Source organism: Hyperolius riggenbachi, chromosome 5 (genome assembly GCF_040937935.1).
Source record: "Hyperolius riggenbachi isolate aHypRig1 chromosome 5, aHypRig1.pri, whole genome shotgun sequence".
Taxonomy (NCBI): domain Eukaryota; kingdom Metazoa; phylum Chordata; class Amphibia; order Anura; family Hyperoliidae; genus Hyperolius; species Hyperolius riggenbachi.
The window spans coordinates 401,594,171-401,609,049 of record NC_090650.1 but is presented as its reverse complement, the minus strand read 5'-3'; the positions used below and the strand labels follow the sequence as shown (position 1 = coordinate 401,609,049).

Genomic DNA, 14,879 nt, shown 5'->3' with positions numbered 1-14,879 from the left:
TCTAATTAGGCCTGCCCAGCAAAATGTTGGATGAAGCTCCCCTCTCCATTAATACAAAAAAAAATGTAGCATATCGCATAAATAGGCACTTAACCACTTCCCCTCAAAGGGGTTTTTACCCTAACGGACAAGAGCGATTTTCACCTTTCAGTGCTCATCCCTTTCATTTGCCAATAGCTTAATCACTACTAATCAGTAATCACAATGAAATGATCTATATCTTGTTTTTTTCACCACCAATTAGGCTTTTTGGGGTTGATATTTGTTTTCAGTAATTACTTTATTTTTTATGCATTTTAAAGGGAAAAACAAGGAAAAAAATGAAAAAATACACTATTTCTTCTTTCGGCATCAGCGCTGTTTAACTTATAAAAATGTCCTGGAGCCATTAAGAGGCTCTAGCAGGATGTTTTAATACACCTGCTTGTCATGAAGTGGTTAAACATAACTAGGCAGAGTTACTTGGTTTTAGTGTTGGATAGTCTGGATTTCTGCTGATTGGGTGGGTCAGGTTATCTGGCAGTTCCCTCATAGCATTCCCTGACCTTCTAGTGGACCCCATCCATGCTCCCACAGGCCTCCCATTGAGGCACCACAACTAACAGCTTGCCCCATAGAGGAACCACAGCTCCCTGCATGCCACCATAATGGCATCACAGCTGCCAGCATGGCACTACAGCACCCAGTATGCCTATGTAGACGTGCCACAGCACCCAGCAGACTCCCAATTGATGCACCACTGCTCCCCGCATGCACGCCATTGAGGCACCACAGCTGACTCTGCCTGGGAGACATCTGGGGCACCTAAGAATAGATCCTGGGCACATGCCACTGATCTTTGGGGCTAGAAATGCCCCGGCCATTTTCAAGTCAAAATTTTTTGACACCCATCCCCCATGGCTTCAGTGTCTCCTTCTATGCCTCTACTGTCTCCCTACTGTCCCCTTGTGTCTCTCCACTGCCCCCACTGTGCCCTCTGTGTCCCCTTTGTACCTCTACTGCCCCCTTTGTGCCTCCAATGTTCTACCTGTGAGCCCATGAGCCTCTACTGCCCTGTTTTGCATTCTGTGTCCTTTGTGCCTCCACTACCCCCATCGTGACCCATGTGTGCTCTTTGTATTTCCTCTGTACCTTCACTGCCTTCTTTGTGCCTCCTGTGTCCTTACTGTGCCTTCTTTATCCTCCCTGTGTCTACACTGCCCCATTGTGTCTCCTGGGTCCCCCCCCCCCCACACCCATGCCTCCACTGCCCCCTTTTGTATCCCCCATGCCTGCTTTGTGTCCTTTGTGCTCCACTTACTTACCTCCCACACTGCTCTGGGAAAGCTTAGCGAGGTCTTCTTTTTCTCCAGTGTGCGGAAATGACGTAATCACAATGGGGGAGCGCATTCATAATGACGGTTGCGTTTGTAAGTCGGCTGTTTGTTACCCCGGGGCTACCTGTACTAAAACACATTTTATTGATACTGCAAGCAACTTCAGTTCTCCTAAGGTGAAGGAGCTACCCAGATGCTTATTTGTACTGGGTATTCTGTTGTTCCAATATAAGTATGTATTTTAACTTATTTGCCCCCCTTCAGCATGCCACAAATGTATCTATGGTGTTCCCAACTTACGTCTGCAGAGGAGGCATTCACAGCCAGGGGTTTGGAGTAGACGTTGTCCCACACCAAGGTGAAGGTTCTCATGTCCGGGACCCCTTTCGTCTGCTCTTCAATATCCACCGTAATGTTACTTCCATCCAGAATCTGATAAGACAGCAGCTTGAAATCTCCTAATTATTGTAAAAATAAAAACAAGACAAATTATGAATGATTTATGTATAAATTATATGTTAATGCATTTTTAATTGACATAATTGACATAAAATGAAAACAGCGATAGAAACCTATGTACTTGACCGGACTTTTTACCACCCAAGGCACTATCACCAGTTGCCCCCTTGACAAACAGCAACCCCCCTACCACATACACACACTTTTATTGGTCCCAGTAGTCAATGTGTTTAAAGATGCTTATGAACAATGCAATTTTACTGAATGATTAACCTTCCAAATGATTGTATTGGTCAGCGTTGATCATTGATCAATACCCCTACATTGCCTATCAGCTCTGTTCGCGGCTGGCAGGCTGATTGCGTGGACCCGCTATGTTTACAGCAGGGAACACATGTTCTCACAGCATGCTCCCACCACCGATTGACGTGAGGCGGTCTGGAGCAGGTTAATATTGATGTTCCTCTACACAGAGCCTCAGAAGACGCTCAGGAGAGCGAAACAGCTGTCAGGCAGCTCACCGCTCCCGCCTCACCCCACAGCGCAGTAGGAAACGGGTAGGACACTTCTATTTATGTTTGCTTTCTAACTTTTGATATGTGGCCGGAACAATAAAGTTTTTCAATAGATTGCATGTGCCAACTCCTGTTGCTTTCTCTCTTGATTAGAGATGTAGCGAACGGTTTACCGGCGAACGGTTCCAGGCGAACTTTGGGGGTTCGCGTTCGCCTGGACCAAGCAAACTTTTGCGGAAGTTTGATTTGCCCCAAAATGCACTATGAGGGTCAACTTTGACCCTCTGCATCACAGTCAGCAGGCACATTGTAGCCATTCAGGCTACACTAAGCCCTGGAGCCCCCCCCCCCCTTATATAAGGCAGGTTTGCCGGCCATTACACCCACTCGTGTGCCTGCTAGAGACAGACTAGGGACAGCTGCTGCAGACTTGTTCTTCTAGGGAAAGATTAGTTAGGCTCTTGGCTTGCTCCTGGCTGATTGTTATTGCTAAAATAGCACCCCTCAACAGCTCTTTTGAGAGATAATGTTTTCCAGATGTGTATTTTTTTTGTGTGTGTGTTTCTCCCTGACATTATACAGCCCTATCTGTTGCAGCTGGACCTTGGTAATTGTTATTACTGTGCCAGCCAGGCCCTGCCTAACTATCTATACTGGGACACCTACCTATGCCCAGGGACGGATCTAGACCAAATTGCGCCCGGGGCAAGGTCAGGTTTTGGCGCCTAAACTGCCTTTCCCTATCCAGTTTTGGCGCCTTTTTAAGAATTCAACAAACTGCGCCTGGGCAAGAGACCCGCTCGCCCCCCCCCCCTAGATCCGTCCCTGCCTATGCCTACCTAACTACTGGGGCACCTACTTACCTATACGGGGACACCTACCTACCTACCTATACTAGGGGACCTACCTATGCCTACCTACCTATACTGGGACTCCTACCTATGCCTAGCTAACTACTGGGACACCTACCTATGCCTACCTACCTATACTGGGTCTCCTACCTATGCCTAGCTAACTACTGAGGCACCTACCTATGCCTACCTATATATAATAGGACTCCTACCTATGCCTACCTACCTATACTGGGTCTCCTACCTATGCCTAGCTAACTACTGGGACACCTACCTATGCCTACCTACCTATACTGGGTCTCCTACCTATGCCTAGCTAACTACTGAGGCACCTACCTATGCCTACCTACCTATACTGGGACTCCCACCTATGCCTACCTACCTATACTGGGTCTCCTACCAATGCCTAGCTAACTATTGGGTCTCCTACCTATGCCTACCTACCTATACTGGGTCTCCTACCTATGCCTAGCTAACTACTGGGACACCTACCTATGCCTACCTACCTATACTGGGTCTCCTACCTATGCCTAGCTAACTACTGAGGCACCTACCTATGCCTACCTACCTATACTGGGACTCCCACCTATGCCTACCTACCTATACTGGGTCTCCTACCTATGCCTAGCTAACTACTGGGTCTCCTACCTATGCCTACCTACCTATACTGGGTCTCCTACCTATGCCTAGCTAACTACTGGGTCTCCTACCTATGCCTACCTACCTATACTGGGTCTCCTACCTATGCCTAGCTAACTACTGAGGCACCTACCTATGCCTACCTACCTATACTGGGACTCCCACCTATGCCTACCTACCTATACTGGGTCTCCTACCTATGCCTAGCTAACTACTGGTTCTCCTACCTATGCCTACCTACCTATACTGGGTCTCCTACCTATGCCTAGCTAACTACTGAGGCACCTACCTATGCCTACCTACCTATACTGGGACTCCCACCTATGCCTACCTACCTATACTGGGTCTCCTACCTATGCCTAGCTAACTACTGGGTCTCCTACCTATGCCTACCTACCTATACTGGGTCTCCTACCTATGCCTACCTAACTACTGAGGCACCTACCTATGCCTACCTACCTATAATGGGACTCCTACCTATGCCTACCTACCTATACTGGGTCTCCTACCTATGCCTAGCTAACTACTGGGACACCTACCTATGCCTACCTACCTATACTGGGTCTCCTACCTATGCCTAGCTAACTACTGGGGCACCTACCTATGCCTACCTACCTATACTCGGACTCCCACCTATGCCTACCTACCTATACTGGGTCTCCTACCTATGCCTAGCTAACTACTGGGACACCTACCTATGCCTACCTACCTATACTGGGTCTCCTACCTATGCCTAGCTAACTACTGAGGCACCTACCTATGCCTACCTACCTATAATGGGACTCCTACCTATGCCTACCTACCTATACTGGGTCTCCTACCTATGCCTAGCTAACTACTGGGACACCTACCTATGCCTACCTACCTATACTGGGTCTCCTACCTATGCCTAGCTAACTACTGAGGCACCTACCTATGCCTACCTACCTATACTGGGACTCCCACCTATGCCTACCTACCTATACTGGGTCTCCTACCTATGCCTAGCTAACTACTGTGTCTCCTACCTATGCCTACCTACCTATACTGGGTCTCCTACCTATGCCTAGCTAACTACTGAGGCACCTACCTATGCCTACCTACCTATACTGGGACTCCCACCTATGCCTACCTACCTATACTGGGTCTCCTACCTATGCCTAGCTAACTACTGGGTCTCCTACCTATGCCTACCTACCTATACTGGGTCTCCTACCTATGCCTAGCTAACTACTGGGACACCTACCTATGCCTACCTACATACAAGAAGATAATAGGGTCGTTGCTTCATTGTGGACAGACCAAATTTGATCAGCTGGACAGTCACTGTTGTTCTATCATTGAACTACCACAGCCCGGCGACCATATGGGCTTGAAAACCGCCACGGCCTACACTCTCGCCACGGTGCGCACCAGTCCAGCATGGCCGTCACTACGCCAAGAAGCTGTTTGCGGTGCGTTACATAGTGAGTTTGTTGCGTCAGTGTGAAGCAGAACTCTAATTACACTCCCTGATTGATGTATACACATGCAAGATGTTTGAAAGCACGTTAGGCCTGCAATTTAGCATTCAATGTCATTTCTGCCCTTAAAACGCTGCTTAGCATCACATCCAGATTTTTTCCCGGGACTTTGGGCATGTATCCCACTCCGCCATGCCCTCCTACAGGTGTTAGACCCCTTGAAACATGTTTTCCATCACTTTTGTGGCCAGCATAAATTTTTCTATTTTTCAAAGTTCGCATCCCCATTGAAGTCTATTGCGGTTCGCGAACTTTTCCGCGAACCGAACCTTCTGCGAAGGGTCGCGAACCGAAAATCGGAGGTTCGCGACATCTCTACTCTTGATGAAAAAATATAAACTGCAACCATTCTTACACTGTTAATGGCAGGGTTCACAAACTTGAGAAGGGGCAATGCCGGATCATCAGCTAGTAAATTATGTAGACCCAGTAAACGTAACGTGTGTTGCATGCACACATTAACCCTCCTGGTGGTCTATTAAAATCCGCCAGGAGATAGCGCAGCAGTTTTTTTTCAAATTTTTTTTTAAAATCATGTAGCGAGCCTAGGGCTCGCTACATGATAGCCGCTGTGCAGCGGCATCCCCCACCCGCTTCTATCGCCTCTGGCGATCGGCGATCAGGTAATCCCGTTCAAAGAACGGGATTTCCTGGAGGGCTTCCCCCGTCACCATGGTGACGGGCAGGATGACGTCACCGACGTCGTGACGTCAAAGGAAGTCCCAATCCACCCCTCAGCGCTGCCTGGCACTGATTGACCAGGCAGCGCATGGGGTCTCGGGGGGTGGGGGGGCGGCGTGGCGGGCGGGGGCTAATCAGCGGGTAGTGGCGGTTATCGGAATGCACACGCAGCTAGCAAAGTGCTAGCTGCGTGTTGCAGAAGAAAAATGTATGCAAATCGGCTCAGCAGGGCCTGAGAAATCCTCCTGCGTGGCTTACCTCCAGGAGGGTTAAAGAGACATTGTAGTGACATATAGTAGATTGCAGTATATTATTAAGGATACACACTTTTATGGTAATTTTCCTGATTTCAGCATCACAAACATTTCCTATATTATTATTATTGTTTTACTAGCTGATGGCCGGCATTGCCCGGGTATTCATTTGGCTGCTGTTGGCTCTTCCCACTTTTTCTAACCCTAACACGCAAACACTGAATGACCAAGTTTGTGAACTTTGGGGTCCTTGGCATCAATAATTTGTATTTTCCAAGTGAGTTGAAACAAATCGGATTGACTGTTTGTGGCTCCACCCCCTTTTTATGAATTTGAACCTCAGTGACCCAATGACCAACTGTACTAAGTTTGAGGCTTGTGCCATTAACAGTGCATGAATGGCAGCAATTTAAATATTCCCCTTAAAAATCAACAGGCAAATTTTGATTGTCATGTTTTGTCTCCACCCACTTTTCTGAATATTAGCCAGTCACCCAGTAACTAACTGTGCACATTTTAAGGAACCTGCCATTAACTGTGAAGAAGGGCTGCAGTTTTTTTATTTTCCCAGGGAAATTTGTTTTTGACTCCACCCACCTTTTGTAACCTGGACACACAGTCACTCAATGAAAAAGTTTGTGAGCTTTCGGGTTCCTGGCATCAAAATCTTTTGAATGGTTGCAGTTATCCAGCAAATAAATCTGATTGGCTGTTTGTGGCTCTGTCCCCTTAGTGAATTTGAAATCCAATCACTTAATGACCGATTGTAGCAGGTTTGAGGCCTTTGCCATTAACAGTGCAAGAATGGCAGCGGTTTCAAAATTCCCTTTTAAAATCAATAGGTGACCTTTGATTGGCTGTAGTAGGCTCCACCCACTTTTCTGGATATTAATCCCAGTCACCCAGTGACCAACTGTGCAAAGTTTGAGAACCCTGCCATTAACAGTGTAAGAATGGCTGTAGTTTATATTTTCCCATGTACAGTGAGTTAGTTGTTTTGGGTTCTGCCTACTGTTTCTAACATTGACATACAGTTACTCAATGAGTTTGTGAACTTTGGGATCCTTGGCATCAATAAGTTGCATTTTCCCATTGAAATTAAACAAATTTGATTGACTGTTTGTGGCCCGCCCCCTTTTTATAATTTAAACGCCAGTCTCCCAGTGACTGATTGTACCAGATTTGAGGCCTCTGCCATTATGAGTGTAAGAATAGCAGCAATGTAAATATTCCCCTTGAAAATCAATAGGTGATTGGCTGTTGTAGGCTCCACCCACTTTCCTGAATATTAATCCCAGTCATCCAGTGACCAACTGCGTCAAGTTTGAAAACCCTGCCAATAACAGAATGGCTGAAATCAATCTAACAGATCTGATTGGCTGTTTGTGGCTCAATCCCCTTTAGTGAATTTTTACCCCATTCACCCAATAACTGACTGTATAAGGTTTGAGGCCTCTGCCATTAACAGTGTAAGAATGGTATCAATGTAAAAATTCCCCTTGAAAATCAATAGGTGAATTTTGATTGGCTGTTGTGAGCTCCACCTACTTTTCTAAATATTAATCCCAGTCACCCAGTGGTCAACTGTGTCAAGTTTGAGAATCCGGCCATTAACAGTGTAAGAATGGTTGCAGTTTATATTTTCCCATACAAAAAAAAAATGTTGTTGGCGCCGCCCACTTTTTCTAACCGTGACATACAGTCACTTGGTATCAATTATTTGTATATTCCCATTGAAATTAAACAAATTTGATTGGCTGCGTGTGGCTCTGCCCCTTTCTGAATTTTAACCCCAGTCACCCAGTGACCAACTGTACAAGGTTTGAGGCATCTGCTTTTAACAGTGTAAGAATGGCAGCAATTAATTTGTGGTTGCATACCGTGATTGAAAATCGATTACAGCAGTCGAATAATGAAAAAATGCTTGTGAATTATGGCTATTCCGTGATCACGGAAATTATCCGAGCACCACTGGTGGCTGCCTGCTGATGACAGGATGTAACTCTAATGTCCTTAAAGTTTTGCAACTCCCGACGCGATCACACGCACCTGAGAGGTGATATTAAACTGTCATTTGACAGCTGACACCTTCCCTCACTGATCAGGAGAGATAGTGTTTAGCTCCTGATCACGTGATCACTACGATCGCCGCCAATCATAGTGATCACTGAAGCGCAGCGGCAGCAGAAGGAAGGAAAAGGATCCACTCTCCTTTCTGACACTCCCCTGACGATCATTGCTCCCCATCCGCTCTGTCCAGCATCCATCCACTCTCTATCGCTAAGTTCCTGGTCCCGGCTTGATAACGTCATCAAGCTGGGACCCGGAACTTAGAGGCAGAGTGAGGTTGCATGTCGGGGAGAGAGAAGACGGACCCAGGGAGGTGAGTAATGGCCACTACCTGCACTGGGGACCCCTGACAATACGGGGACACCCATGCCTGACAATTTAAACTGGGGATACCGCTCCCAGGCTATCTAAACTAGAGGGACCTGTTCCAGGCAAACGGCTTTGGTCCCAAATGGGAGTTAAATGGCCGGTCCCCAAGGGGTTAAGCTTACTGACCTTTCAAAAATGCACCTTCATGTTATTTATAAGAGACTCTGTAAGATCAAAAAGTTCCCCTGGGGGGTACTCACCTCGAGAGGGGGAAGCCGCAGGATCCTAATAAGGCTTCCCACCCCGTTCTCTGTCCCACGGGGGTCTCGCTGCAGCCCTCCGAACAGCCGCCCGACAGACTTGACAGCTTGTTCAATATTTACCTTTCCAGGCTCCAGCGGGGGCGCTGTTGCAGCTTTCGGCTCCGAAGTAGACGGAAATACCCAATCTCAGTCGGGTCCGCTGTACTGCGCAGGCGCTGGAGACTTGTGCCTGCGCAGTAGAGCAGACCCGACGGCGGTCGGGTATTTCCGCCTACTTCAGAGCTGACAGCCGCCAGAGCACCTGTGCAGGAGCCGGGAAGGTAAATATTTACATCCCCGATGTTCAGAGGGCTGCAGCGAGACCCCTGAGGGACGGAGGACGGCGTGGGAAGCCTCATTGGGACCCTGAGGCTTGCCCCTCCCGAGGTGAGTACCCCCCAGGGGACTTGTTGACGTTACAGGTTTTCTTTAACCTTCCTGGCGGTAACCCCGAACGTAGTTCGGGGTAAGCCGCGCAGGAGGATTTCTCAGGCCCTGCTGGGCCGATTTGCATATTTTTTTTGTTTGCTGCACGCAGCTAGCACTTTGCTAGCTGCGTGAGCACACCGATCGCCGCCGCTCACCGCCGATTCGCCGCTCCGCTCCCCACCAGACCCCTTGCGCAGCGTGGCCTATCAGCGGCAGGCAGCGCTGAGGGGTGGATCGGGACTCCCGATGACTTCACGACGTCGATGATGTTGGTGACGTCATCCCGCCCCGTCGCCATGAACGGGATTTCCTGATCGCAGATTGCCGGAGGCGATCGAAGCGTGTGGGGGGATGCCGCTGCACAGCGGCTATCATGTAGCGAGTCCTAGGCTCGCTACATGATTTAAAAAAAAAAAATACAAAAAAAAAATGCTGCGCTGCCCCCTGGCGGTTTTTAATAGACCGCCAGGAGGGTTAATAAAGATGTTAAAATGCAACAATATGTGATCAGTTGTCTCACCTCTCTGTGAGTTGAAGGTGACGGTGTAGACATTCTGTGTATCAGTAGTTTGCACATCTACATTGACTGAGTCCGGCTGGATGGACCACAGGTTGTTCAATGCAGACTGAACATCGGCTGCGCTGGCATCGGCTGATAACAGACCTGGGACAAGTACACAACACATGTAAAATAAAGTGTAAGAGAAATGGCGAGATACAACATCACTGAATTGACATTTACTGAACTGAAATGGGATAAAACTCTGTCAAAGCATTCAATAAATACTATTCAATACTATATTTGCTTTTGTGCTCAAGTAATATTGGGCTTCAATCATCAAGCTGTGCTGCTAAAGCTGTGCTGTAGTGTGCGCTATGCACGCCTTACATAGCAGCGCTCAATGCCATGTAAGAAGCGCATTCCTTAGTTACGTGCATTGCTTCCTTAACAATGCATGCAACGTTAACTGTGGGTGGTCCTTCTCCTGTGAAGTATCGCTACCTCGGCTGCTACTGTGTTAATTTACATAACAATGTAAATTAACACAGTAGCGGCTGCGAGTGAAGTATCGTGGTAGCGATACTTCACAGGAGCAGGACCACCCACAGTTAACATTACATGCATTGCTAACGAAGCAATGTGCGTAACTAAGGAAGGTGCGCTCCTTACATGACAGTGAGCTCTGTAAAGTGTGCATAGCACCAGGTGCAAACCCAGGGTTTTTAAAGGGGGGGATTCCTGAAAGGTCTCCCTCAGCCACGCACAATACAGTATAATAATATGGTCAGACAACATGCTGGGTACACACAATGCAATTTCCCGCCAAACTGACAGGATCTGATGATTATTTCCGGCATGTGCAATCTGCTCCTGAGTCCCGATCAACAATGGGATCGATCAGGAGCAGTTTGGATACAGATAATAATGAGGACAGCCGAGATTGGTAATGAAGGGGAAAGTGAAGCATTCACCCAGCAGGGGCAGAGGGCTGTGCTCATACCTGGCTCTGTGGTCTGTCAGCTTCCCCAGAGTTGCTCCATGTTGTACACAGCGTGCTGCTCCATGCTCTGTACACACACTGCTGCTCCATGCTCTGTACACACACTGCTGCTCCATGCTCTGTACACACATTACTGCTCCATGCTCTGTACACACACTGCTGCTACATGCTCTGTACACACACTGCTGCTACATGCTCTGTACACACACTGCTGCTCCATGCTCTGTACACACGCTGTTGCTCCATGCTCTGTACACACGCTGTTGCTCCATGCTCTGTACACACGCTGTTGCTCCATGCTCTGTACACACGCTGCTGCTCCATGCTCTGTACACACGCTGCTGCTCCATGCTCTGTACATACACTGCTGCTCCATGCTCTGTACACACGCTGCTGCTCCATGCTCTGTACACACGCTGCTGCTCCATGTTCTGTACACACGCTGCTGCTCCATGCTCTTTACACACACTGCTTCTCCATGCTCTGTACACACACTGCTGCTACATACAAAGTCAACTGTAGCAGTTAGGGCTCATTTACACTTAATCAGTTGATACGCGTTAGTATGCGTTTTTTCCATAGCAGTGCATTGTGAAAAATATTTCAGTTAAAACGCATTAAGTGTGAAAGGTGCCATACAAAAACACGGGCATTACTTTGAAAACCAGTTTTCTTTCAGCTATAACTGAGAGCAACTGATTAAGTGTAAAAGTGCCCTTAAAGAAAGGGGGCGTGGCGGCACATAGTGCAGCCAGCAGCATGGTGCTGTAAACTGCAGGATACTTACAGATTTTCTGGTGTCTCAACTTGTGCCTGTCCCCAGACACTGCACTGGACCTGGTCTGAGGGGGGATTCTGGGCAGCTGTAATTCCCCTACCCCCTGCATTTGCCTATGAGCGCGCACTACAGCACATTAAAGGGAACCTAACCCCCCCCCCCCCAAAGTGAGTTTCACTTTCCTGGGGCATCTACCAGCCCCCTGCAGCCATCCTGTGCCCTCGCAGTCAGTCATGCCTCCTCCGGTGGCAGGTGCAATGCGTAAAAAGATAGGTGTTGACGTCTGCGATAGCTTCTTGAACCAGTGGGAATGCATGCAAAGGTATGTGTGGCGGCCCACTGACTCGGAGTCGGCAAAAACAACACTAGCTGATGGCGGGGAACTAGAGAAGCCATGACTGACTGCAAGGGCACAGGATGACTGCAGTGGATTGGTAGATGCCCCAGGTAAGGGAAACTCATTTTTGTTGGGGGGGGGGGGGGGGTTAGGTTCCCTTTAAACTGCACGGCTGTAACAAAAACTGAAGATTTTGGCATACACATTTACATTTTAGATTTTTTTTGTTGTATCCACTGTAGCAGAGGCCAGGAAAATTTGGCATATATATTTTTTGGAGAAATTTAAAAAAAAAAACCTTTTTGTTGCAGCCGCTGTAGCAGAGGCCAGAAGATTTTGGCATATGTATTTTTGAAAAATTATTTTTTGGTACAGCCACTGTAGCAGAGGCCTTAAAAACTGGGCATGCACTTTTCAAAAAATGTGTTAAGTCAAGGTGGAGGGTGCATGAGAAGGTGCAAGGGGCTTAATTCATTAAGCTGAATTGTTAAAGCAGCGCAAGCTTAATGTTTACATAGCAATGCATGTAACATTAAATGTCCTGTGAAGTATAGCTCCCTCGATATTTCACTAGCGGCCGCTACTATGACAACTGACATAGTTACTACTCTGTTACCTGACATAGTAGCGACCACTAGTGAAGTATTGTGGTAGCGACCGCATACCCCTAAATGTAGATGTACCCCCTCCCCCCCCCGGTGCCCGTGCAATACTTTACCTGTCTGGTGTCCACCACCGTCTCTGCACTCATATTCTTCATTTGCACCCCACGTGGTTGCTGGCGTATTGCACAAGCTGCCTACACTATCCCTCACTAAGAGCAGCATAGCTCTCCCTACTCTGCTTAACACCGGAGTCACATGTAGAATATAAAATGGCTGCTGTGCTCACATTTTTATAGGGGGGATGGTGGTCCAGGACCAGGAGGGAGAGATACCAGGGGTACATTTTTGGCTCCATGCAAATCTATGGGGGCGGATTGAACTTAACGATCTGTTTGCCAGCTGTCCACCGGAGAACAGTTCGGTCCATCACTATATATATCATGACATAATACCTGTCTCCTCTGCTCCATAGATCAGTGTGTAGTACAATTCTGGGCATGGAGGGTCACAGTATTTGGTAACGGTGATTGTCTGGATTTCACCTACAGCTTGCTGAGTCATTGTCCAATTTTTAAGCGCTATGATCTGAGGGAAAAGACAAAAAGAAATAAATGTGTACTATGAACATAAAGACTGTGTGACCTCATAAAGTGTACAAGAGTGTTGTCTGTGTGGCTGTACAGATATTAGTCTTTGGCCACGTTCACATTGTCTATCGCATTGCTTTCCCCCTGACAGCAGGAACTCAATGGATCGGCAAAGCGCTGCTGCACATTATGCTTGTGTTGCGTCGGGTACTGTGAAAACATACAGTCAATGAAAAGCATGCTTTACTTGTTAACCTGCAAATCCCGCTGAAACACACTGCATGCAGTGCATTACGATACCACAACCCATTGTACTGCAACTGTTCCAGCACAATGTGAACGCCCCATAGAAGTGCATAGTATGCGGTAAGCTGCATTATAAAGCGGCCGTAACACAATGCCACAAAATGCAAAACTGTGAATGTGGCCTTAGTCACCGGAAATGACCCAACATTAGTTATGTCCATCAGAACTAACTCTCCTTTTGGAAATATGGTAAACACATACCTGTTTCTCTAGGATGTTATCACTGCGGGACTGGATCATCTGCACGTCGTTCACGGCATCAGCTGTCTGCTGGTCGCTGTACGGACTGCCACGTTTGTACAAACCAATAGCCATAGAGGATGATCCATAGTAATTCCAGACATAGGCCTCAATGTAACTTCTAAAAAGTCATGCAAGGCAAAGTCTTAATGAGGCCATTTGAATAAAAAACAAAAAAGCAAAACAGGAGATTGTTTTTAAAATGGGAGGAAGGATTTGTTTTTTCACCACTTCCCTAAAGGTGGACATACATCAAATGATTTTGGCGGCCAATCAACAAAGTGACAGATCTCTCTCTCTCTGATCGGAGAAAGAGCTGTTGGCCGCCCAAACCGCAGCCTGCTTCCCAATCGATTTCAGTATGACATTTTTGGAGAATCGGCCTAGTGATGAAGCCTTGTCACCATGGCTGCGTCCGTCTCCCCAAATGTGGATTATTATTATTATTATTATTTATTTATAAAGCGCCAACATATTCCGTGGCGCTGTACAATGTAAGAAAACAAACAAGGGATACATAATGATACAGACAATGATATACATCAAATATGAACACTGATACAAGATACAGCACTGCTGATTACAATTTGATTTAACATGATGACTAAAATGTATAAATGTCTAACAGTGTGCAAGCAATTAAATAAATAACAGTCCATGACACAAAAGGATGAGAGCCCTGCCCTTGCGAGCTTACAAACTAAAGGAATGGGGTGGAAACAAGAGGTGGGGATGTATACAGTATATGTACAGGCAGTGCGTAATTAGGTTATTTAGTGGGTGCACGGCCTAAGCTAGAGAATATGCTTGTCGGAAAAGGTGGGTGTTGAGGGAGCGTTTAAAGATTTCAAAGGTGGGAGAGTGGCGGATGTGTTGTGGAAGGGCATTCTAGAGGAGGGGTGAGGCACGTGAGAAGTCTTGTACACGTGAATGTGAGGAGGTAATTGTAGAAGAGGATAGAAGAAGCTCGTGTGCAGATCTGAGATTGCGGTTGGGTTGGTACCCCCACCGGTTGGATGTACCCCCACCCCCTCCCGGTGCTTGTGCATTAAAACTGTACTTGTCTGATGTCCGCCGTGTGTGTGACATCACACACGTGCTCCATGTGCAATACGCCAGCAACCACGAGTGGCTGGACAGGTGAAGTATTAATGCACGGGCACCGTGGGGGGATGAGAGTTGTTGCTTGCACATCTA

At 47.3% G+C, this 14,879-nt stretch overlaps 1 protein-coding gene across 1 annotated transcript in view; it reads right to left on the bottom strand.

The window, feature by feature from the left end:
- LOC137519140 (fibrocystin-L-like) overlaps positions 1-14,879 on the bottom strand; it is a 328,027-nt gene that overhangs the window by 293,071 nt on the left and 20,077 nt on the right. Inside the window, exons 7-10 of the mRNA XM_068237923.1 lie at positions 13,644-13,803; positions 13,002-13,134; positions 9,848-9,991; positions 1,617-1,774 (exon numbers count right to left, since the gene is read on the bottom strand). Coding sequence (XP_068094024.1) covers positions 1,617-1,774; positions 9,848-9,991; positions 13,002-13,134; positions 13,644-13,803 — 595 coding nt within the window. The remainder of the gene's footprint in view (positions 1-1,616; positions 1,775-9,847; positions 9,992-13,001; positions 13,135-13,643; positions 13,804-14,879) is intronic.